The sequence below is a fragment of the Piliocolobus tephrosceles genome, chromosome 1, assembly GCF_002776525.5.
Source record: "Piliocolobus tephrosceles isolate RC106 chromosome 1, ASM277652v3, whole genome shotgun sequence".
NCBI lineage: Eukaryota > Metazoa > Chordata > Mammalia > Primates > Cercopithecidae > Piliocolobus > Piliocolobus tephrosceles.
The window spans coordinates 106687995-106713146 of NC_045434.1; the positions used below are offsets into that span (position 1 = coordinate 106687995).

At 36.5% G+C, this 25152-nt stretch overlaps 1 protein-coding gene across 4 annotated transcripts in view; it reads left to right on the forward strand.

Moving 5' to 3' along the window:
* TRIM33 (tripartite motif containing 33) overlaps window positions 1-25152 on the forward strand; it is a 120439-nt gene that overhangs the window by 74161 nt on the left and 21126 nt on the right. For 2 of the 4 annotated variants that reach the window (XM_023222710.2, XM_023222711.2), the window contains exons 5-12: window positions 4940-5056; window positions 7786-7900; window positions 10669-10815; window positions 11270-11387; window positions 12842-13116; window positions 13820-13984; window positions 16868-17068; window positions 18375-18446. In XM_023222710.2, coding sequence (XP_023078478.1) covers window positions 4940-5056; window positions 7786-7900; window positions 10669-10815; window positions 11270-11387; window positions 12842-13116; window positions 13820-13984; window positions 16868-17068; window positions 18375-18446 — 1210 coding nt within the window. The remainder of the gene's footprint in view (window positions 1-4939; window positions 5057-7785; window positions 7901-10668; window positions 10816-11269; window positions 11388-12841; window positions 13117-13819; window positions 13985-16867; window positions 17069-18374; window positions 18447-25152) is intronic. The other 2 variants (XM_023222712.2, XM_023222713.2) reach the window with 1 other exon arrangement.

Consider the following 25152-nt stretch of genomic DNA (forward strand, 5'->3'; position numbering starts at 1 on the left):
CTGAAGAAAAATGAAACTGGGTTTTATTAAAAAGGTTCTCTTATTCAGTTTGGATATAAAGCACTATGATGCGTTTTTCCCTAGATGTGCCAAAATCAAAACTTACTATATACAGTGACAATTACTAAGAATAGTACGGTATCACTTGGCTAATAGATTAGTAGAGCACAGTAAGACCATAATGTACATTCAGAAGTTTGAAGTTATTAGCTAAGTGATTCTCAACCTTTAAAAAACACCCATCCATGTATATTTTTATACATGTTGCCCAGACTGGCCTTGACCTGGGCTCAAGTGGTCCTCTTATATCAGCCTCCCAAGTACCTGGGACTTACAGGTGTGGGCCACTGTGCTCATGAGCACCATATTTTCATAAACTTCTTATAAAACTATTTAATATAATTTATTTCTCAATAATTAAAAAAAGCTAAGCATGCTGATAATTCTGATCAAAACCAGATAATTTTACCAAGTTTTTATAATTCTAGCCAGAAGCACAAAAAGTTTTACTTAGTCTGTCCTAACTAAATCCTGGGCATACATAATTTTTACTTTATTTTACTTATTTTGAAATATGGAGAATAGTTCATTTTGACTAAGAAAGCCCATAAGAATTACTACTTTCGACTGGGCGTGGTGGCTCACGCCTGTAATCCCAGCACTTTGGGAGGCCAAGGCAGGCGGATCACGAGGTCAAGAGATTGAGACCATCCTGGCCAACATGGTGATGCCCCCGTCTCTACTAAAAATACAAAAATTAGCTGGGTGTGGTGGTACGCACCTGTAGTCCCATCTACTCGGGAGGCTGAGGCAGGAGAATCGCTTGAACCCAGGAGGTGGAATTTGCAGTGAGCTGAAATCGCGCCACTGTACTCCAGCCTGGCGACAGAGCGAGACTCTGTCTCTAAATAAATAAATAAATACTACTTTAAAATGCAAGATTAAAATCTAAGAAATTACTTTGAAGTATTTACATATTAATCAAAACTATGTTTAGTTTGTTGGTTATTCTTTCTCCCCATTTCAGCTGTAATTTTGATTAAAGAAAATTCGGTTTACCTACGTATATCATATTTAGGAAAATAGTGTGTGTTTGCTTGTTTCTTGTTCACATGAATGTAACAAGATATATTTAGAAACAGGATTTAAAAAAATATTTTGGGATAAGAGGAATTCGTACATGGTTAAATTTTATGAATTAGAATTTTGTGAATTTTGATACTAGTTAACCTTTCTACCAAATGCCTATTTATTGACATCATCAAATTCTCCTTTAAAAAGATTGTTTTTGATCACAATGTAAATAAAGCTAAGTCAAAGGGTGGTTAGCATAGAATCCTCATATTTCTGCTTTATTTGTTCAGATTTAACATAGTAATAGTTTTTATTAGATGTAGAGAAACCGTAGTATGTGGGATAAATCAAATGTTGCTCTTTAATGAAGGAACAAACCTTGGGGCCCCCTATCTAATATAGTAAAGCCTCTTTAAAAGCCTCTTGCCAGGCACGGTGGCTCATGCCTGTAATCCCAGCACTTTGGAAGGTCGAGGTGGGCAGATCACCTGAGGTCAGGAGTTCAAGATGAGCCCGGCCAACATGGCAAAACCCCATCTCTATTAAACATACAAAAATTAGCCGGGCGTGGTGTTGTATGTCTGTAGTCCCAGGCACTCTGGAGGCTAAGGAGGAGAACTGCTTGAACCTGGGAGGTGGAGGTTGCAGTGAGCCGAGATTGTTCCACTGCACTCCAGCCTGGGCAACAGAACAAGACTCTCAAAAACAAACAAACAAGCAAAACAACTCCCTTAAAATATGTGCTTTTTTGTGCTATTAGTATCTTTTTTTTTTTGAGACAGAGTCTCACTCTGTTGCCAGGCTGGAGTGCAGTGGCGTGATCTCGGCTCACTGCAGTCTCCGCCTCCCCAATTAAAGCGATTCCCCTGCCTCAGCATCCCAACTAGCTGGGACTACAGGCTCGCACCACCACGCCTGGCTGATTTTTTTGTATTTTAGTAGAGACGGGGTTTCACCATGTTGTCCAGGATGGTCTCGATCTCCTGGCCTCATTGTCTGCTCGCCTTGGCCTCCCAAACAGGCGTGAGTCACCACTAATATATATATTAGTATATATAAGATGTATAATATCTTATACAAGTTATAATGTTGCTCAACATTGTAGACAGTTGAGCTTTAAAAATATTCTCCTTAAAAATGGTTTAATTGGGTTGGATGTGGTGGCTCATGTCTGTAGCCCTAGCATTTTGGCTGAGGCAGGAGAATCACTTGAGACCAGGAGTTCAAGACCAGCTTGGGCAACATGGCAAGACTTCATCTCTACAAAAAAGTTTTAAAAAGCGCGTGTCTATAGTTCCAGCTACTCGGGAGAATGATGCAGGAGGATTGCTTGAGCTCATGAGTTTGAGGCTGCAGTGAGCTGTGATGGTTCCAGTGCACTCCAGCCTGGGCAATAGTGTGAGACCCTGTCTCAAAAAAAAAGTTCAAAGTGGTAAATTTTACTATGTATATTTTACCACAATAAAATCAGTGTACCTGCTGTTTTCTATAACAGAAATTCCCATATTGATCTACATTTTCTCTCTGACTGTCCTCCATTCTTCTTGTACCTCTTGTAACCCACTACTAAGCAAACTTCCTTTTATCTTAACAAACTTTGCTTTGTGTTAGGTATTTCATAGTCTTTCCTCTTGTCTGCCTTAGCTGAGACTTCCATTGAAGAAACAATGGGACATTTAGATGCTCATAGTACTACTTTTGTGATTTCAGTGCCCGTGTAGACAATTACACAGTAATTGTGAACTCATTTCCAGTGATTTGCTTCTTTTTTTTTTTTTTTAAAGTCAGAATTACATTTTATTTCACATTGATAGAAACCATGAAAAACATTTACATTTTCCCATGTTACAGCACATTTCAATGGAGTATTTCTTGCCATAAATAATATCTTGCTGATTTGTAGAACTGAAATAACAGTTTATATTCTTCAAGGTAAAGAAAAATGACATAGTAAATGATTGTTTAAAATTTTAAAATCCAGACATAAACATATGGCTTCATTATTAACATCCCATATAGTCCATTACTAAACCAACTACTATAGAAGATGAGGAATCTATTGTAATTTTTTGCTTTATTTTCATCTGCCAGTGGACTTATTTGAAATTTTCACTTTAGTCAAATTATTTTTTGTATTAATTTTTCATGCAAACATAAAAATAGCAATCATTTTACATTGTCAAAATTTCCAGATTACTGGTAAAAATTATTTGAAAACAAACTATGGGCAATAAAGGCTAGTCAGAACCCTATACATAAAATGTGATTTGCTTCTTAACTGTGCCTTAGGGATTTAGTTTTCAGGTTATACCATAGACCTTGCCGTAACTGACACATAACCTCCCAAATCTGCTGATCTCACTGATAAAGTCACTTCCCGCTTGTTTGTTTGGCTATACCAACCAGTACTGTATCATGATCTCTCATATGAGTTACTGTCTTAGAGTTTTAGCTGGTCTTTCCCTTCTGCTCCCTTCTTTGGGTCTTTTATATTTCTGTATGATTTTCCTAGAATGTAAGTGTGATTATTACATTCTGGTTAGAATTTTTCAGAGGTTTTCTATTACTTAGAGAATTAAATGCACAAACAGCGTGCTATGCTTGGCCCTTCACAGTTTGCCTCTGGATTTTATCAGTTATTGTCTCATATTCTGACTTTTGTATCTTTTTCTTTGGCCATATTGAAGTATTTACATGTCTTAAACATGCCTCTGTACCTAGCATAAGATGCTATTCTTACCTCTGCAATGCTTTCCTTGGTGTTGAGGCTGATTTAGGCAGTCGTTTCTTGTAGATTATATATACTTGAATTATATCTCTTGTCACAGTGTGGTATCATTTTGTATTTGTGACTATTCGTTGGTAAGATACGAACCATAATGAGTTCTTTAGTCCATGTAAAAAGGACATAGAAAAAAACTAAATAATATTTGTTGGCTTAATAATAAAACTTAAAACCTAATTTATAAAAAGGAAATAAAAGTAGCAAAGAAAACTATTATTCTAGCTTCCTGGTATCCAAAGAAATGTTATTAGAGTTTGTATTTTCACTATTATAATTAGAAAATTTTAACTTATAGCATTCATGCTGACAAAGTAAAACTGTTGTTGATGTGATGTTTTATATCGATTTAACCCTTGTGGAAAGTTTGACAGTACATGGCATCCAGAACTGAAAAATTATTTTAAGTGTAATTATAAAGACAAGATAAATAATAAAAGTCAGATGTAAATTTGCATGTTTATTATTATTACAATTGCATTTAAAAATGCATAGTTAGGCCACATGTGGTAGCCCACTCCTGTAATCCCAGCACTTTGAGAGGCCAGGGCAGGAGGATCGCTTGAGGCCAGGGGTTTGAGATCGGCCTGGGTAACATAGTGAGACCTTGTCTTTATTAAAAAATAAGTACATAAGTACATGTATAATTAAAAGATTAGGGAATTATATATTACAGTGGTAGCAGTGATTTTGTGATGTTGGAACTATGGGTGATTTCCCTTCCTTTTATAGTATTTTCTATAATGTGGTTATGCTTTATGATTTAAAATGTATATAAATTATGCCAAAATTTGAATTTTTAAAAAGGTGTAATCCTGAATCAAAACTCTAATATAAGAGCACTCAACCATTATCCGAATAATTTTTTTCTTTCATAATGGCCTTTCAGGGTCAGAGTTGGAGGGAGATAGGTGATTGCCAGTTAAAAGTTAAAAGTTGCTGTTGAGATAAGGTATGAGTGGCCAGCATAGAGAGTTGATCACTTAATTAAAGTTTCAAGATTGACTTATGTAGCTGTTCTTTATTTCCAAAATCTTAATCATAAATGTTTTGTTTTAAATGTAGTTTTGTTTTGATTTTAAGGTATCAGTTTTTGGAAGAAGCTTTTCAAAATCAGAAAGGTGCAATTGAGAATCTACTGGCTAAACTTCTTGAGAAGAAGAATTATGTTCATTTTGCAGCCACTCAGGTGCAGAATAGGTAAGTTTGTTGCCTTAAAACCATAATTTTAAGAATTATTAAAGAGAAGTGGGTCCAGTTTAAATCTATTTTTCTGCTATATTAAGCATATAAAGAAAACATTTTTTTGAGGGGGAAATGGTATGAATTTGGGATTATAGTATTTGTTAATTAACCAAAATTAATTGACCAAACTTTTGTATACCCTTTTAGGACACATCCTTGTCTATTTTATAATTAATAAGACTCTAGTCTGTGTTAAACCTTAAATGTGGAAACAAAGAAATTAATATGGAGAGAGTTGACTTATAAAATTTAAAGTGGAGATTGTGTGGAAGATACAGTATAGAGAAGAGAGTATCACTGGTGGACAAATTACTTCCCCATTTGTAAAACAAGCATTGAAAACAGTGCTTATGAGTAGCATTATAAGATGAATATATGATACAGTTTCTGGCACACAGTAAGCACTTAGATTTTAGCTGCTGCTCTTATATTTATAATTATCATCACCATTTATTATTAAAAAATTATTCTACTTTGGTATATTTCTAAGTACATTTATTGATAAGTGAGAGTAGGTTCCATAACAGAGCAGATTAACAAAGTTATGACTCTTACACCAGAAAGACAAACACTTTGAGCTGGCATAATTAAAACTAAAATTCTTGGGGGTATGAATAAGGTTAATATGTGTTTATTTTATGGACTCAAAAGGACTTCTAATGAATATTAAAGTTAATTAATTTATGATTAAAATGACACATAGTAAGATACTCAAAAGTATTAAATAATTGAATGAATGAATGAAAATAGTGCTTTACACATGGTAGAATTTTTTTTTTTTTTTTTTTTGAGATAGAGTCTTGCTCTGTCGCCCAGGCTGGAGTGCAGTGGCGTGATCTCAGCTCACTCTGCAAGCTCCGCCTCCCGGGTTCACGCCATTCTCCTGCCTCAGCCTCCTGAGTAGCTGGGACTATAGGCGCCCACCACCACGCCCGGTTAATTTTTTGTATTTTTAGTAGAGACGAGGTTTCACCATGTTAGCCAGGATGGTCTCGATCTCCTGATCCACCTGACTCAGCCTCCCAAAGTGCTGGGATTATAGGCATGAGTCACTGTGCCCGGCCAGAACTTTTAATCTTAAGTAACACCAAAAGAAAATAAAAGGCTCCTCAGAGCTTGTAGATTGTACACACACACACACACACACACACACACACACACACACACACACCCCATTGGTGGGTTTTTGTTTTTGGAAATGTTCAGTTGTTTTAGGTTAAACTGGTGACACGGTTGATTTGGAGAAGACTGTTTCTCAGAAGTGATAAATAGGTGTCTCTTTCAAAGAAAATATAGTGAGTTGATTCATATGGCAGTCCCATATTTTTATACAGATATTTTGTATGTACATTGTATAAGTATTTTTAAAATATATTTTATACACATGTTCCAGAATCTGTATACAGAAGTAGAGCAAGAGGTTTACCTGTTACAAGATTGCATAGGGTTGAGGAGATTGATTTCATCTGTAGAAAGTTTTTTTAAAAAAAATATTAAAAGCTCTGATGATAACTTCCCCTTTTAGACGCATTTTTCACTGACCTATCTCCATTATTTTTTAATGTACATTTTTTTCTTTCTTCAAAATTGAACATACAGTAGACTTAATTAAGTCCAGTAGAAGTCTGACTGAGGCTAACTAAAGTGCTTTCAGCATGCTTAGTGATTTCTATCTTTGGCTCAGTCATTTTATATTTGAAACCTATATTTCTTATCACTAGTTATTAGTACCTTTATATATTAAAAATATCTTCCACTCACCTTAGTAAGATAAGGACAGAACTCAAAATTTCCAAGTAAGTGCCAAATGATGTACAGAGGAGAAAAAAAACTACATTATTTCTTGGAGTGTATTGAAGTTACTAAATTCAAACTTGGCAAATGAAAGGCAATTTAGGAGCTGAAAGTGTGGGTTATAGTTTTTACAGCAGTAGAATGTATAAAAATTGAAGGCTATGTCTTACGGTTGGTGGTTGACATTTTATGCATTTATATTGGTGGGATTCTCCACTTCCTGTTTTGTAAATACCAAGGTATCAGCCACTTCATATTTGCACCTAAAACTTCCATAACTACTTTGAGTGCTTACACCTACTTATAAAATGTCTAATAGCTGTTCTTAAAAATGGATTGAAAATGTTTTATGCCCTTTACTGTATACAAAAGGAAACCATTTTGAGATTAATTTTAAGGGGAGTGTATCAGAACCCACGTTTGAAGTGGCTAAGTTATAAATGAAAATAAATGCTTCTACGTTTAACTATTATCCTTACAAAAGATAATTATTGCTTATGACGTTGTCCTTTTGCACATTGTTCTTGGAAAGCATCCAGGTTAAACAGAACCAGTGTGCCACATTTGACACTAAACAGCAGTCACACATGTTTGGTGTTTGTGCATCACATTCATATCATAGTTACTTAAGGAGATTGCCATCCAGCTTAATAAACTGTCCTTTATGAGCATAATTTAAAATAACTAAATATTAGTTTCATTATTTGTCTATATACATAACTTGTTTGGACCAAATTGATCAGGTCTTCTGAAACATGAGTTGTACATTTTGACAAAGTTTTCATTTTAATTACTCGGTTAAGTGCCCAGTTGGATGATTTTCTGTAACAGTTGATGATTCAGAGACCTAGGATAAGTTGATAACCTAATGATGCATTTCTCTTATTCAGGATAAAAGAAGTAAATGAGACTAACAAACGAGTAGAACAGGAAATTAAAGTGGCCATTTTCACCCTTATCAATGAAATTAATAAGAAAGGAAAATCTCTCTTACAGCAGCTAGAGGTATGGTTCAAAACCAAAATAAAACAAAAACTGCTTCTCTTGCTCTTCAGCTGTTTTTAATGTTTATTGAAAACTCTTTTAGATGGGTTGGGGGATATGGAAATAAAGTAAAATTTAAAATAAGGTTTTTAAAATTTACTTTTAGAAAAGAGACCTTTTCTAGTTAGTTATTTTGTGGCCCAATTTAATAACACTGACTTTAGCTATATACCTTAAGAAATAGTGATATCCTCTTAGAAATCAAATAATTGTTACTAAGACTGAGTATGGTGACTCACACCTGTAATCCCAACACTTTGGGAGCCCAAGGCAGACAGATCACTTGAGCCCCGGGTTCCAGACCAGCCCGGGCAACGTGGCGAAACCTGCCTCTACAAAAAGTACAAAAATTAGCCAGGGTGTTGGCATGCACCAGTAGTCACAGCTGCTCAGGAAACTGAGGTGGGAGGATGGACTGAGCCTGGGAGGTCAAGGCTGTAATGGACTGTGATTGCGTCACTGCACTCCAGCCTAGGCAACAGACCTTGTCTCCAAAACGAAAAAAAGAAAAAGAAAAAAGAAATGTTACTAAAGTATGATGTACATGAAGGCAAAGTAGTCCCACCACATTTCTTCCCCACCCCTTTAAGATGGGGCCTCAATTTAACTTTTCCATATAGATGCATGTTGGGCTTCTGCTTGAGTCATTTGTGTGTTTTACCTTATTTTAAAAATATTTCCATAGTTTTGCAGAAAATGCTCATTTTGAAATTTATAAACCTTAAACTTAGTGGAAAATTTTGTGATATTAGGTATTTATATTGCATATTTTGAAGTTAATTTGCAAGTATAAATTTCTAGATGAAAATCTAGTCAGTTTGTGAAATCTAAATTTTTAATCAAAGTCTACACTGCCCATTTGATTTATTAGCAAATTTCAAATACGAGTTTTCTGGGAAATTGAAGTTTTAGAAAGAGAAATATTTCCTAATTGAAAATTTCATGCTCTGGAAAGTTGAAATTTTGGAAAGAGAAATGTTTCCCGATTGAAATTTCATGCTAACTAGGCCCAGATGATATGGGGATTATTTTTTCTGCACCACTGAATAGTAATAATGATGCGTTTGACTACTTCCACTAACCTCAAATTGTCAATAGAAACACAATTTGTGAGATTAAAAGTACTCTTGGCCGGGCGCGGTGGCTCACGCCTGTAATCCTAGCACTTTGGGAGGCTGAGGTGGGTGGATCACAAGGTCAGGAGTTCGAGACCAGCCTGGCCAACATGGTGAAACCCCATCTCTACTAAAAATATACAGAAATTAGCTGGGCATGGTGGCGTATGCCTGTAATCCCAGCTACTCAGGAGGCTGAGGCAAGAGAATTGCTTGAACCCAGGTGGTGGAGGTTGTAGTGAGTCAAGATTGTGCCACTCCACCCTGGGCAACAGAGCGAGACTCCGTCTCAAAATTAAAAATTAAAAAAAAAAAAAGTACTCTTGCACAGATTGTTGAAGTCGTGGGTCCCTTTTCCCTACTGTACACCAGTCTGTTGCATTTAACCCTAATAGGTTTTTTTCCCCAAAAGGACCCATGTGAATAGAGAGCACTTAGTAACTATTTTTGATACACTTAAACTTACTGTAAATACATTTGAGCTGTACATCTAAAATCGTATTTGTAAAACCATTTCAGGAGTTTCTGAATTAAAAGATGCCTCTTAAGATCCCTTGAGCCTGGGAAGCGGAGTTTGCAATGAACCAAGATTGCACCACTGCGCTCCAGCCTGAGGGACAGAGTGAGACCCTGTTTAAAAAAAAAAAAGCCTCTTAAGGCTAAAGTGTATACAAATACCTAATGATAAATACACCACTAACATGGTGATAATTTAAAATAGATGTTTTCTAGTGTAATACGTTCTTAAACTTTGTAGAAGAAACGTTTTCCTAAGCTTTATAAAAGGAATGTAGTAAACCAAACTTCTGTCAGTTGAACACTTTTATCCATTGATTTACATTATAAAATGAACAACTTCTTTCCTTAGGAAAAATATTGTCCAGAAAACCAACCTGAGACATTTTTTTGGGAGAAAGTTCTTAAGAAAGTAGTAGATGAGTTGTTTAGCAGGCTGAATGTCAAAAGTATGTTGGACATTACCCATCCCTCCTGGGGTGATTTTAGTTCCCATAAAGCAGTGTATTTTTCCTTTGCAGTGTTTCTCTGAAATTGGTTTTTGCAGTTTGGTCAGTCCTCACTTCTTTGTTCTCTATGAACTTCTGTCATATCAAAAGTTTCCCTAATTCTGCTGTTAGAACTCTGGAAGTTACCTTTTTCATTTTGTCTTGTATATTTAAGAGAGATTTTAACTTCATTCTCATGCCATACCAGGAGGTGGCACTGGTGACACAAAATTTTTTTGGCCTTTAAGTATATTAAGATTACATAAATTTATTTCTAAAGTTAGCTTCTTATGCTATAAATACCATATATTAGATTAACCTAATAGGAAGACACTATTTTTAACAGACAAATGTTGATAGAAAAGAGACATTAACTAACATTAATTTCTATATGTAGAGTATCCTTTTTAGCTTAGAGCACTAAGTTTTAGTCCCACTTTTGTTAGTGGCTTTTCCTCTGATTGATGATAGGCTTGCTAAATAATCATGGAAGTTATTCACTTAGCCCATTTTTAAAGGAAGTATAGGTATTGTGCCCATTTGCATTAGAAATGTGGGGTTGATTTTTTTTCATATAGAATTCTTCAGCGAAGCTCTTGTTCTGTTTCAGAATGTTACAAAGGAAAGACAGATGAAGTTACTACAGCAGCAGAATGACATCACAGGCCTTTCCCGGCAGGTGAAGCATGTTATGAACTTCACAAATTGGGCAATTGCAAGTGGCAGCAGCACCGCACTACTATACAGCAAGCGACTGGTGAGACACATACTGTTTTTCTTTTTCTTTAATGGACTTTATTAAGATATATATTCAGTGAACTGCACCTGTTTAAAGTATCCATTTTAATTTTGGCAAATGTAACCACCACCACATCAAGATACAGAAAACTTTCATCACCCCCCAAAGTTTCCTCATTCCCCCAGGCAGCCACTAATCTGATTTCTGTCATTTTTTAGAATTTCATATAAGTGGAATTATATTGTATGTACTCTTTTGAAGATGCCCAGTATCTTAATGCAATTTATTACCCAAAATGGCAGAAATTCAAGCATGTACATTTGATTTGATTGCTAATTTAAATGTTGATGCTGCCTAATCTGAGGCTGACACTGTGGAAATATATGTGCTTTTTTGTCTTAATATCTTTATCTTATGTTTTCCCAGTTGATATTTAATTTTGAGACAAATGTGGATTTTTTTTCCCTTTAAGATTACTTTCCAGTTGCGTCATATTTTGAAAGCACGGTGTGATCCTGTCCCTGCTGCTAATGGAGCAATACGTTTCCATTGTGATCCCACCTTCTGGGCAAAGAATGTAGTCAATTTAGGTGAGAAATAATGAGTTTTATGAATATAACTTGGAACACTGAATTAGGAGAAGAAAATAAAGCAAATTTAGATAAAATTTTTAACTTTAAAATATAAAACTACTTATGTTTTACATTTTATGTAAAAATATGTTGTTATTCATTGGAAACTCACTTTAGCTGTGGTTTTGTATGACAGTCATTACATCTTAAGAAAGTTGAGAGTCTACTCTATATATTTTTTAAATGTGTACTGTTTCTAGACCCCCGACCCTCTATCTTTTAAATTTATATTGACTGTTTCGTATAGAAATCTTAGCAAATGATTCATTGTCTGGAATAATTTCATAGATGTTTAGTTGTTTAATTAAGCCAAATTGTGCATTAGCGGCAGACTTTTAGGATGCTAATATGTCCAGTAGTTAGGTCCTGAGGAATGTTTGAAAGATAAGAGTAGCTCTTTTCACATGGAAGAGAAATGGATTTTGCTTTTGTTTACAGCATAGTATGGACCTAAAGACCATAGATGAAAGTTACAGAGAGCTCAATTAAAACACTTGCACACAGACTTCCTAGCAATTAGAGAGCTATCTATAGACTGAGTAAACTCACTTTCAGAACAGTTAAGTCTTAAACAGTGGGAATTGTAAAAGCAGAGGCTGATTGCCCTTCTGTTATTTAAAAAAAAAAAAAAAGGAATCTTTGCATACGGAAAAAAATTATATTCAAATTTAGCTATAGCCTTAGTTCTGGCATCAGCCAGCTGTTTCTGTGTGACATGGTAGCTAAGAATGGTTTTTACGTTTTCAACTGGTTGTAAAAACAAAAACCAAGGACTATGAGACAGATCTTATGTGGCCTGCCAAGCATAAAATATTTACTCTTATGGCCCATTACAGGGAAAGCCTGTCAACCTGTGCCTTAAATAATCACATCTTCCTAAAATTTGACTTCTGTCCCTAGAAAGCAATGGCTCCGTAGAAAGCAAGGAAAACCATCACTTAGAAGGATATAAGTTGTTTAAAACATTCAGTATTTCCACAGAAGATGATTTTGTGGCATTATAATGCTCTGCCTTGCATATTTTGGCAATTCAAAGGCAGATGGAATCAGTATTAGCAATCTCGAGTATTCTTGAGTAAGTCTTGTCATGGGAGAATTGATTTAGGTTGATTGGTTAGGCCTCTTCTAATAGATATCTCTTTTAGTCTCTTAATTTTCTGTATGTCTGTGTAAAAAAGAGTAAGGGCAGAGAATATATTTTTCTGAATAACCAAAAGTCATTTATTCAGCTTTGGAATGTATTAAGTTTCTGATCATCACCATTATCTTTAAACTGACTCCATTCCCTGCTGTACTGTTGGAGCTTTGAGGTGCTGGTAGTTGTCAGAGGAAAGAGGAAAACATGGTGATTACTCAACAAAGTAGATGATTCAGTTGATTATATGCAAATTCTTATTTTTTAAATTTTTCAGGTAATCTAGTAATAGAGAGTAAACCAACTCCTGGTTATACTCCTAATGTTGTAGTTGGGCAAGTTCCTCCAGGGACAAACCACATTAGTAAAACCCCTGGACAGATTAACTTAGCACAGCTTCGACTTCAGCACATGCAACAGCAAGTGTATGCACAGAAACATCAGCAGTTGCAACAGATGAGGATGCAGCAACCACCAGCACCTGTACCAACTACAACAACAACAACACAACAGCATCCTAGACAAGCAGCCCCTCAGATGTTACAACAACAGGTAAGTATGGTGTTACTACATTATTGATAGAAATTATGAAGTCCTCAACACACTTTTTCCTGTATTAGAAATTTACACATTTTAGAGTTACTGGCAGGACTTTGAGCAGAGCTCAAAAGTCAGAGTTTAAATATTTGCTGTGGTTATGATGGTGATATAAGGGAGGTATGAAGAAAGGCAGTAAATAAATTTTCTTGGGAAACAAAACTAATTCACTAATACTGTGGAAGGATGTAAGTTCTCATCCTTTCATATTCTTTTCTTTCATATTCATATTCTTTTTTGTTTTCCACGTGTAATTGTGTGGACCAAAGGACCAGATTGTTTCTGCCTAGGATCTGATATGTTCCTTAGGCATTTGTTCAAATCATTCCTATCCCTATGTGTCTTTTGCTGTCTCCACTGCCATCCCAGTCAAAACTATTACTCCAGAATGGGTTAAGTTAATGTTGATACGCTTTAAACACACATACAGAGAAAAAGAGAGGGAACGGAAAAGAGAGAGAAAAGGGAAATTAGGGAGTGATACACAAACTAGTCATTACCAGTCCTCTGGGGATTGGGGCTAGCGATAAGAATTATTTATACTTTTTACTTTATACCCTTTAATCTTGACTCAATTATTTTTATGATTACATTTTATAATTAAAATATAAATTTATTTTAAAATTATTACATTAATTGCAATTTCTACTTTTTGTAGCCTCCTCGATTGATCAGTGTGCAAACAATGCAAAGAGGCAACATGAACTGTGGAGCTTTTCAAGCCCATCAGATGAGACTCGCTCAGAATGCTGCCAGAATACCAGGGATACCCAGGCACAGCGGCCCTCAGTATTCCATGATGCAGCCACACCTCCAAAGACAAGTATGCCTAGAGTTACATTTGTAAGAATCCTACAATTTTAAAATTAAAAGACACCATTTTCTTAATCACTTTTTGGGAGCAGGTCATTGATATGTTTGAGAATTTGATTAATGCTGTATATCCTCTTGTCCCGGAAAAATAAACATACACATGAGATTTTGTATTTAATTTTAAGAGCTTTTAAAAATTGCCTTAAGTGCATCATATACTATGGGTTAAGAAACCCTGATATAGTTAACCCATTCAGTTTACAGAAGTGAAAAACAAATCTAATGAGCTGGTGATTTTACCCACAATCACAAAAAGCAGTGATAAAATAGCAAGAACCTTAATGCTGCTCTGCTCTTTTAATGTGACTTTTTGATCCTAATATATAAAAAGGGCTTTGAGAGTAACAGAGCTAACTATTTTTTTAACCTTTTCTGTACTCAAATATTGTTCATTTTAGGATGTAGATAACGCTTTAATAAGTGTATTTAGATACATGTTTTATAATCTTTACCTAGTTATGTTTATATGGGAGATATGAGTATAAAGTGAGGCCACTTTTTCATAGGATTTCTAGTTACAATAGAGTTTATTTTTTAACTCTTAGAATGATGTTTCTCAAAACATGTTTTAAAGACCATCAGAATCACCAGTCAGCTTAGGTGGGGTGGGCGACCTTGTCAGAATAGATTCCTAGCCATAACCATTGAATCAGAATTTCTAGGTGGGGAGTACTCAGTAATATTTAAGTTTGTACTAAGTCTCTCAGGTCAATCTGCATACTAAAGTTGGAGAAACACTGTCCTGGAACAGTGGTCCTTCAACTTTTTGGTCCATGTACATCCAGAAAGAGCTCTTTAAAATAACGCACTTCTTGGCTGGGACTGGTGGCTCACGCCTGTAATCCCAGCATTTTGGGAGGCCAAGGCAGTAGGATTGCTTGAGCTCAGGATTTTGTGACCAGCCTGGGCAATATAGCAAGACCCCATTTCTATTAAAAACAAAAATACATACTCGCTCACATTTGAAGGCTTTCATTTAAAATTTCCATTATAGGTTTAAGTTTAAATAGTTTCAAAAGCTATTCTTTATAGCATATTGTAAAAATTGATGCTATAAAGTTGAAAAACCTTTACACTATTTTAAATGAATCCACCAGAATTCCAGATACCCTAGCAAGCTCTCCTTGGACTTGAATTTCACTTCTACTTCTTCAACAGAGTTTTATCTTACTGTAATATAGTTTTGTTTGATAGATATAGATTAGCCTATTGTAATTGTCTGCAGGAATAAATGTTTATTGTAATAAATTGTTAAATTTCCAGTGACAATAGGGTTGTTATTAAGCTTTAAAACTTATTCTGTGGACCGAATTATCATTATATTATACCTCCACAATTGTGGAAACAAAATGGGTGTATTTACATGGTTTAAGAATATTAGAAGTTACAAAACTCTTTTGGATACACATTTCTTTGAGCTAGATGGAGACTTTTTGCCTCCTGCTTTTGGTTATGTATGTTTGTATGCTATTACTTATTTTTAAAATAAGTCAGAATTCAACACAGGTTTTTATTACTAGTTTTTTGGGATTTGTTTTTAGGTAATGCTCAGGAAACTTGTTTACAAAATTATGTATTTAGGAATTAAAATAATTTTATTATGGTAATATCCCTCAATTCTTTGAATTTTTTCTAGATTATAAGCTGAGAAAACGATCTATCAAAACTATTTAAAAACTTTTTGTCAGTGACAACTTCCTTTTTGTTAATCATCAAATATTCGAACCCATTTGAAGGTTTGTTACCCAGGTTTTGGAGTCAGACACCCAGCATCATTATTTCCAATTGTACCTTTGATTATTTCTACAGGTTTTTTTTTTTTCCTTCTTGGTGCAGTGTGCCTAGGATAAGATTTAGGAATGGTCAAAGGTGTGGTGTTCTTCTGTCAAGGGTGGGGGAAGGGCAGTTGCAAAAGTGGTGGAAAAGGAGATCCAGCAGAGCATGGCACATTCTCAGGCATATCAGATTTTTTTTTTTCTTTTTAAAGAGCACATACAAAAGGTTGAGGATCTGAACATTTATTTCCTTCAGATGTTTCACATAATCATATACCCCTTAGTTCATGGAAAGCCTTCAAGTATTTCTGGGGGCCAAGTACACCTTGTCAGAGCACAGAAGCTAAACAATCAGACAATGAATCATCTCAGAACATTTTTCTTAGACTTTGGGTATACCTCTACAGAAATCACTGGATGTTATTAAGCATTTTTAGTTTTTAAATGTTTCAAATGATTTATTTATATGTGTATAATTCGTTTTCTTAAGATGTTCTTCTATGTTGTCTTAAATGATGCTCATAACAACCCTTATAATGAAACAAGTGAGATATTATTATCCACATTTCTAAATGACCGAGATTATGTGATTTGTCTAAGGTCACACAGTATTAGAGTCAGGACTTGATGCCATTTTTCCTTTCTGTAAATTCATTGTTCTTTCCACCACATCAAGCTGCATTATGTAATCGTTTTTAGTAGAAAATGACTAAGGGTTGAAGAGGAATAATGACCGAAAAGTAGTTCTCTTACCCTGGTGTTTGAAAATTTGGAGGCTTACAGATCCTCTATTACATACTTTCTTGTTCTGAAATAAGATCATATCACCAGGCTGACATGTTGGGAAATTATTGGCAAGTCTGCCTTTCCCTAGATACTACACAAAAATGAATGGAAAAATGAAAAGGCTAAGTTTGAACTGTTCTTCTCCTGAATAAGTTTGAAAGGGCCAACTTCTTTGTGTCTTGTTTCCTTCCTAAACTAAAAATTATAAAGGTATAGTTTATATTCAGCGATTCTGGCAGATCAAGTAATGATAATGTCTTCTTTCTTGTTAGCACTCAAACCCAGGGCATGCTGGACCCTTTCCTGTAGTATCGGTACACAACACCACAATCAACCCAACGAGCCCTACTACAGCAACTATGGCAAATGCAAACCGAGGTCCCACCAGCCCATCTGTTACAGCAATAGAGCTAATCCCCTCAGTTACCAATCCAGAAAACCTTCCATCGCTGCCAGATATTCCACCCATACAGGTTTGTATTTAAGTTGATTGAGGCTTCGTTAAACTTAATGTTAAATACAGAGTTAGAGTATTTATTTCACAGTTTTTTTTTTTAAATTCAAGATCAACATTTCCTTGAAATTTCTAAAGAGTAAAGTCTAAATCACTAAAAGTCTCATCCAATCTAAGTGAAACTTTCGTCAACATCCTTGCTTTCCCCGTTCTGCGCCCACCCCCTCCTCTAGCCTCCAGTTAACCACTTTTCTATTCTCTGTTTCTATGAGATGGACATTTTTAATTTTTAGATTTCACGTGGGATTAGTCAGTATTTGTCTTTCGGTGCCTGGCTTATGATACATAGCATAATGTATGTATAATGAAAGGTTCCATTCATGTTGTTGCAAGATGACAGAATTTCCTTCTTTTTAGAGGCTCTATAGTATATTCCATTGTATATGTATACCGTATACCACTTTTTTTTTTTTTTTTTTTTGAGACGGAGTCTCGCTCTGTCGCCCAGGCTGGAGTGCAGTAGCGTGATTTCGGCTCACTGCAAGCTCCACCTCCCAGGTTCACGCCATTCTCCTGCCTCATCCTCCGGAGCAGCTGGGACTGCAGGCACCCACCACCACGCCTGGCTAATTTTTTGTATTTTTAATAGAGATGGGGTTTCACCATGTTAGCTAGGATGGTCTCGATCTCCCGACCTCATGATTTGCCTACCTCAGCCTCCCAAAGTGCTGGAATTACAGGCGTGAGCCACTGCACCCAGCCATGTATACCATATTTTAAAAAATCCATTCATCCATTGATGGACACTTAGATTGCTTACATATCTTGGCTATTGTGAATAATGCTGAAGTGAGCATGGGAGCGCAGATAATTTCTCTGATATAACAATTTCAGTTCTTTTGGATATAAATTTCAGTGATCTCTTGCATTGCATGGTAACCACAGTTTATTGATAGTGTATTATATATTTAAAAATTCCAAAAATGGATTTTTAATGTTCTTACCACAAAAAAATGGTGGGTTAGTGGGGTTAGATATGTTCATTAGCTTGATTCAATCTTTCTATAACATAGATCAGAACATTACATTGTACACCATAAGTAGACACATTGTTATTTGCCAGTTAAAAAAGAGTTAAGTATAAATATTTGAGTCTTGAAAAGTTATTTAGCTAAAAATAGCATTCCTCAATATTTTAAAGTTCTGGGGAATTGAATGTCGTATGAATAGCAAATTATGGGACTGTCTAAATGGAAGTACAATAATGGTGGATTAATATCACCTTTGCTAAAAGGCTAGTTACTCCCTTTCTACACCTGCCACAGGCAAACGTTGTTCAGATGATGCACTCCTGGTGTGAGTTTGGAGCCAGACAGAAGACCCAGGACCAAAATGTGGTTAGATCTTTGTTGTTCTTCTGTTAAATCCAAAAGGGGTAGTCAGTTGGGCTGAGAAAAGGATGGGGTTGGAAGGCCAAGATAGTAGACACTTTGAGGCTTATACCAAGAGAGGGAAATGATGGAGAAGAGGAATAGATGGAATGTGAAGGACCTTTGAGTGAGGCCTTTTGCCCCTTTCAACTGAAGAAAAGTATCCTTTGGATCCTTCTGAAATTTCACCAGTTTGTTTCAGTTAAAAGCATTTTCTTTTAAAATGTAAATATAATCTGCCAGCATTATACTGAATTTTATTTTATGCAATGTATGAGTTACTTTCATATCTTGGAGTCCGGGATCACCTTGGGAACAAGGAGCAATGAAACTGTTGTGACAGTAGCACCCTTGATTCATTCTGTGGCTACAGTTTAGTGTTTTGTTTTAGTGGGTTTTAATGGGCTTATATAAGAGTTTTAAAAGATATTTCTAAAGCTTCAAACATTTTTTAAAAAATTTTATTTAAAGTAAGTGTGTATATTTAAGGTGACAACATGATGTTAAATATATATGTAGTAAACTGGTTACTATGGCGAAACAAATTAACATATCCATCATCTCACGTAATTACCCATCCCCCTGCTCCTGTAAGAGCAGCTATAATTTACTCATTTAGCAAAAATTTTGAATACAATGCACTATTAACAAAATTGTTCAGAAATCACTAACATTGTGAATTCTCTCAATCTGATTGCTTCCCTGATATTAGGAGAAGTCTTTTTTGGCTGAGGGAATGGTAGTTTTATTGGTGATGAGAGGACTGGACCATATAGAATGGAAACTTTTAAAATATAAATTTAAAAGTAACATTTCTAAGATAACAGCTTATAGTTTGTGAAGAGCTTTCACAGACAATATATAAGTTTAATGCTTAAAATCACCTGATATGTAATATCCCTGTTTTATGGATAAGAGTAAGAGAGGTTCATATAACCACCTGATGGGTTAATTCTGTCCACCGCACAAACAAAATCAATTCACGGAGACCATGGCATTGCAGTAAAAAAAGAATTTAATTGACGTGAGGCCACCCACGCCATGCAGGAGACGGAGTTATTACTCAAATCACTCTCTTTGAAGGCTTGTAGTTTAGGGGTCCTTTTCTTTTCTGTTCTTTTCCTTTTTTTTCTTTTCTTTTCTTTCCTTTTCCTTTTCCTTTCCTTTCTCCTTTCTCCTTTCTCCTTTTTCCTTTCCTTTCGTTTCCAATGGGGTCTAGCTCTGTTGCCCAGGCTGGAGTGCAGTGGTGCAATCTCAACTCACTGCAACCTCCACCTCTGAGGCTCAAGCTGTTCTCCTGCCTCAGCCTCCCGAGTAGCTGGAAGCACACGCCATCAGGCCCAGCTAATTTTTATATTTTAGTAGGGACAGCGTTTCATCATGTTGACCAGGCTGGTCTCAAACTCCTGACCTCAAGTGATCCACCCGCCTCGGCCTCCCAAGGTATTGGGATTACAGGCATGAGCCACTGTGCCTGGCAGTTTAGGGGTTTTTCAAAGGTAGTTTGGAGGAAGGGGTAGGGGCAGTAAGGCAATGGGTGCTTGCTGCTGATTGGTTGGGGGATGCAGTCATAGGGGTGTGGGAAAATCCACCTTACTTGCTGAATCGCTTCTGGGTGGGGCCACAGGAGGGCTTGTTGGAGGGCTTGTTGGGCCCAGGTGGAGCCATTGTCTGTGTCAGATATGCAGGAAACCTCAAAAGGTATCTCAAAAGGCCAGTCTTAGGTTCAGCAATAGTGATGTTATCTGCAGAAGTAATTAAAGAAGTTATCTATCTTATTACCTCCAGAGTAATGGCTGGCAGTCCTTTATGTCAACACCTTAGCAGAATTGAGGCTCCTTTCCTCCTGCTAGCCTGGTGGTCTCTTTTTAACTTTACAAAGGCAGTTGAGTTTTGGGGAAGGGCTATTATATAAACTGTAAACTAAATGTCTCCCAAAGTCAGCTTGTCTCAAGTCCAGGAATAATTAATGTCAGCATGAAGGCTAAAGGCAAAGAAGAGGGAGGTTGACTAGATCAGATCCTCCCTGACTCTTTCACTGATAGAATCTTTGCAAAGGCAGTAATACAGTTTGGCTCTGTGTCCTCACCCAAATCTCACCTCGAAATTGTAATCCCTACTTGTCAAGGGAAGGACCTGTTAGGAAGTGATTGGATCATGGGAGTGGTTTCCCTCATGCTGTTCTTACAAGATCTGATGGTTTTTAAAGTGGCAGTTTCCTCTGCACTGACTCTCTCTCCTACCGCCTTGTGAAGGTGCCTGCTTCCCCTTTGCCTTCTGCCATGATTGTAGGTTTCTTGGGGCCTCCCCTAGCCATGCAGAACTGTGAGTCAATTAAACCTCTTTTGTTTATAAATTACCCAGTCTCAGGTAGTATCTCTATAGCCATGTGAAATTAATGCAGGCAGTTTCATTAGTGACTTTCCTAGAGTCATATGATAGATAGAAAAGTTGAAATTTTAGGCTGGGTGCAGGGGCTGTCACACCTGTAATCCCAGCACTTTGGGAGGCTGAGGTGGGCAGATCACCTGAGGTCAGGAGTTCGAGACCAGCCTGACCAACATGGAGAAACCCCATCTCTACTAAAGATACAAAATTAGCTTAGCATGGTGGTGCATGCCTATAATTCCAGCTATTTGGGAGGCTGAAGCAGGAGAATTGCTTGAACCTGGGAGATGGAGGTTGCGGTGAGCTGAGATCATGCCATTGCACTCCAGCCTGGGTAACAAGAGTGAACCTCTATCTCAAGAAAATAAATAATAAGAAAAGTTGCAGTTTTAAGTCCAGACTACTAATTGTAAGTCCAGTTCTTTCTCCACACTACCTGTAACAATACCAGGGAGGTAGTTTGGGATTGTAGGCCTGGAAAGATGTGGTATTGAAAGCTTTGGGCAGCCAGAGGTATGTGCACAGTTTAACAATGTCATTCACTTTTTACTAAGCACTTACCTTATGCTAAAGTTCTCAAGCATTGAGGATAAGAAGATAAACAAGACTTGGTTCTAGTTCTTAAGGACCTAACAAAGGGAGAGGCAAGTATCATCTTTTTTATTGAAATATAATTCATATACCATGAGATCCACTCTAAAAATGTACAGTTCAGTGGTTTTTAGTACATTCACAAGATTGTACAACCATTACCACTAATTCAAGAATGTTTTCATCACCTCAAAGGAAATGGTACTCATTAGCAGTCACTCATATCCTTCTCTTCCAGCCTCTGGAAACCACTAATCTACTTTGTCTCTATGGACGTTGCACAATGTGAATGGAATTATATTAGGCCTTTGATGTCTGGCTTCTTTTACTTAGCATGATGTTTTCCAGGTCTGTCCATGTTTTAGCATGTATTAGGATTTCATTTTTTTAATGGCTGAATAATATTTCATTGTATGCATATATCATTTGTTCATCATCAATGAACATTTGCTTTTCTTTGGCTGTCAGGAGTAATGCTGTGAGCTTTTATGTACAGGTTCATACAAGTATGAACGTAGTGTACTAAGCTGTTGTTGCATTGCTGGTTATAAAGAAAAGAGGTTTAATTGTGTAACTGTTCTGCACGTTTTTCAGGAAGCATATTTAAGCACATTTACGGATTATTTTTAACTCTTCTTCTACTTAATTTGGCTAGATTAAGAATTCACATGGAGAAAACCTAGCATTAGCATTAGTTTAAGCTGCTGAAATAGCCAAGATAGCTAAGTTTAAGATTCAAATGTAGAGGTGAAGTCTCAGGTTTTTTTTACCTGATAAGAAAAACTTCCTCAAGGACTGAATTGCACTTTAGTGTGTAGATATGAGATATAGTTTGTTGGCCAAGATAGAGATGTTGTTTTAGACTTGGGAAATGATACATGCAATGGTTTGAGGGAGTGAAAAGGCACAACTGGGAGTAATAAGATAGAAGTGAGTTGTTACACAAAATAGAATAGATGAGGAATTATTTGTATAGCTATTGATATATACTAAGTCAGGTGTATTAATGGTGATATAGTTAGGTAACTAGAAGAAATATATTAAAATGAAGAATTTTAGCATTTACATTTTGTTTATGCAAGAAGGTAATAGGAGATAGTAAATGGAAAACAGGGAATGTTTTGTAGTATTTTTAGTGTTTCACTTATGGTACAGTACATGTATTTCATTAATCAGGTTTAGAACCTTTCTGTTTGTTGGTAAAATGTAATATTTTCCTGATGATCAGTAGAATAGCAGCTAAATATGGAATCCTTTTATTAGGTTCAAGGCCACGTCTTCAATACAGCATAACATTAGAGCATTTCTGGAAACATGGGTCACTATTAATGTACTTGTATATTTTCTTTAACAAATATCTGAGAACTTACCATGTATTAGACCCTAGGTACTGATTATATAAGGATCAAATGGAAGTGGTCCTTGACTTCAAGGAGTTTCTTGTATAATAGGGAGACAGTTTTCTTTTGTTCTTTTTTATTGTTCTTTTTTTTTTGGTTGGAGTCTTTCTCTGTTGCTCAGGCTGGAGTGTAGTAGCACAGTCTTGGCTCATTGCAACCTCCACCTCCTGGGCTCGAGCTATTCTTCTGCCTCAGCCTTCCGAGTAGCTGGGACTACGGGCGTGCACCACCCCGCCCTGCTAGTTTTTTGGATTTTTAGTAGAGAAGGGCTTTCACCATGTTTTTCAGGCCAGTCTCGAACTCCTGACCACAGGTGACCCGCCCACGTTGGCCTCCCAAAGTGCTGGGATTACAGGCCTGAGCCACTGCACCTGACCGGGTGACAGTTTTCTAAACGGTCAAAACAGTGAGCTTATTGGTACAAATGGATGTGTATAGATGACAGTGAAAGAGTTCTTTCACTGACCAGAAGGTTCTACATTTGCCTGTGGAAGTCAGAATCGACTTTATATGAGATCATCTTAAATTTGGACTTAAATGGTAAGTAGGCAAGTGTTAGCTAGTCAAGGTTAGTTAGAAGACAGATATTCCAGATAAGAATTATATATGCCGAAGCAACAAAGGGCATGAAAGGAGTGTGAGATTCAAAGCAGTTAGGTATACTGTAGATGATAATTTCAAGTCTGAGGTCAGATTTTGTAATTTTTCTTTTTTATGCTGACTTTGTCACTGTTTTATTTTAAGCTGTCTTAAACCTGGGTGCAGTGGCTCTGACTGTAGTCCCAGCACTTTGAGGAGGCCAAGACAGGAAGAGCACTTGAGGCCAGGAGTTCGAGACTAGCCTGGGCAACATAGCAAGACCCAGTTTCTACAAAAAAAATTAAAAATGAGCCGGGCATCTTGGCATGGACCTGTAGTCCTAGCTGCTTGGGAAGCTGAGACAGGAGGATCCCTTTAGCCCAGGGGTTCAAGGTTGCAGTGAGCCGTGATCGTGCCACTGCACTCCAGCCTGGGCAACAGAGTGAGACCCTGTCTCAAAAAAAAAAAAAATAGAATCTACCTCATGGATATGTTGGTAAGATTAAGTTTGGTGCCTGACATGTAAGTATTCAATAAACGTTAGTTGTTACAATTATTTTTCTCTTCCTTTTCTTTTTCACCAGCCCTCATTATTAAAAAGTAAGCTTTGGGAGGAAGGACCCCTATTATGCTTTCGTGTTATGCTTAATAGGAAAATTATAACCATTCATCCAAGTGTGTTGAGTACTTTGTACTTGTCTTGAGGAACAGTGGGGATGAGAGAGACTTGCTGTCATAGAGTTTACAGGCCAGGAGAATGCAGACATTTATAGATTTTTTTAAAACCCTACCTATAATAAATTGTATAGCATTACTCAAAGGGGAAATGATAAGGCATCAACCTAAGGTGAGTATATACCAGGAGAACCCAATAACACTTAGAGGGTTGTTAAAGCCTCTTTGAAACCTGGAAGCTGGGTAAGAGTTAGTAGGGAGATATCAGCAGTAAATTTTATTAGGAAAAAGAGCAGAATTTGAAATCCCACAAGGGCTGAAGGAACTGGGCACTTTTGAAGAACAGAAAAAAGTCCAGTGAAGAACAGGAAAGAGGGAAGGGCCTAGTTCTATAGAGGAAAATGTAAACTAGATCAGGTAGGGCCTTTGTTAAACTGCATAAAGGATTTTGGATTTTATCCTTAACTCGATGAGAAACCATTTTTGAAGGGTTTTGGTGGGGTAGGAGTAGTGTACATGACCTATCAGATTTGCCTACTTTTTAAAGGCCTTCATGAGCCATATAAAACCACTGTAGCTTTTAAAAAAGAAAAAGGAAAAAAATAAAAATAGCTGTCTATCCCGTTCTTTCACCTGACTAAATCCCAGCACTATAACCAATTGGTGTACATCCTTTCAGATTTTTCCCTAGGAATATACAAACATGAGTTTAGAAACACGTGTGTGTGTGTGTTTTAATATATTTTGGTTTATTTTGTTTTGTTTTGAGACAGGGTCTCACTCTTTTGTACAAATTTTTCTTTTGTAGAGGATCACTTGAGACTAGGAGTCTTGCTACTAATAGTTGACCAGGCTGGTTTTGAACTCCTAGTCTCAAGTGATCCTCTTACCTTGGCATCCCAAAGTGTTGTGATTACAGATATGAGCCAACAGGCCTATCGTGTAGTTTTTTTTAAGTAACAGAAAATGAGATTATACCACATGTACACACCTAGTGCTGTAAATACTGTGTTGCAAGTTTTACATTTGTTTTTACATTT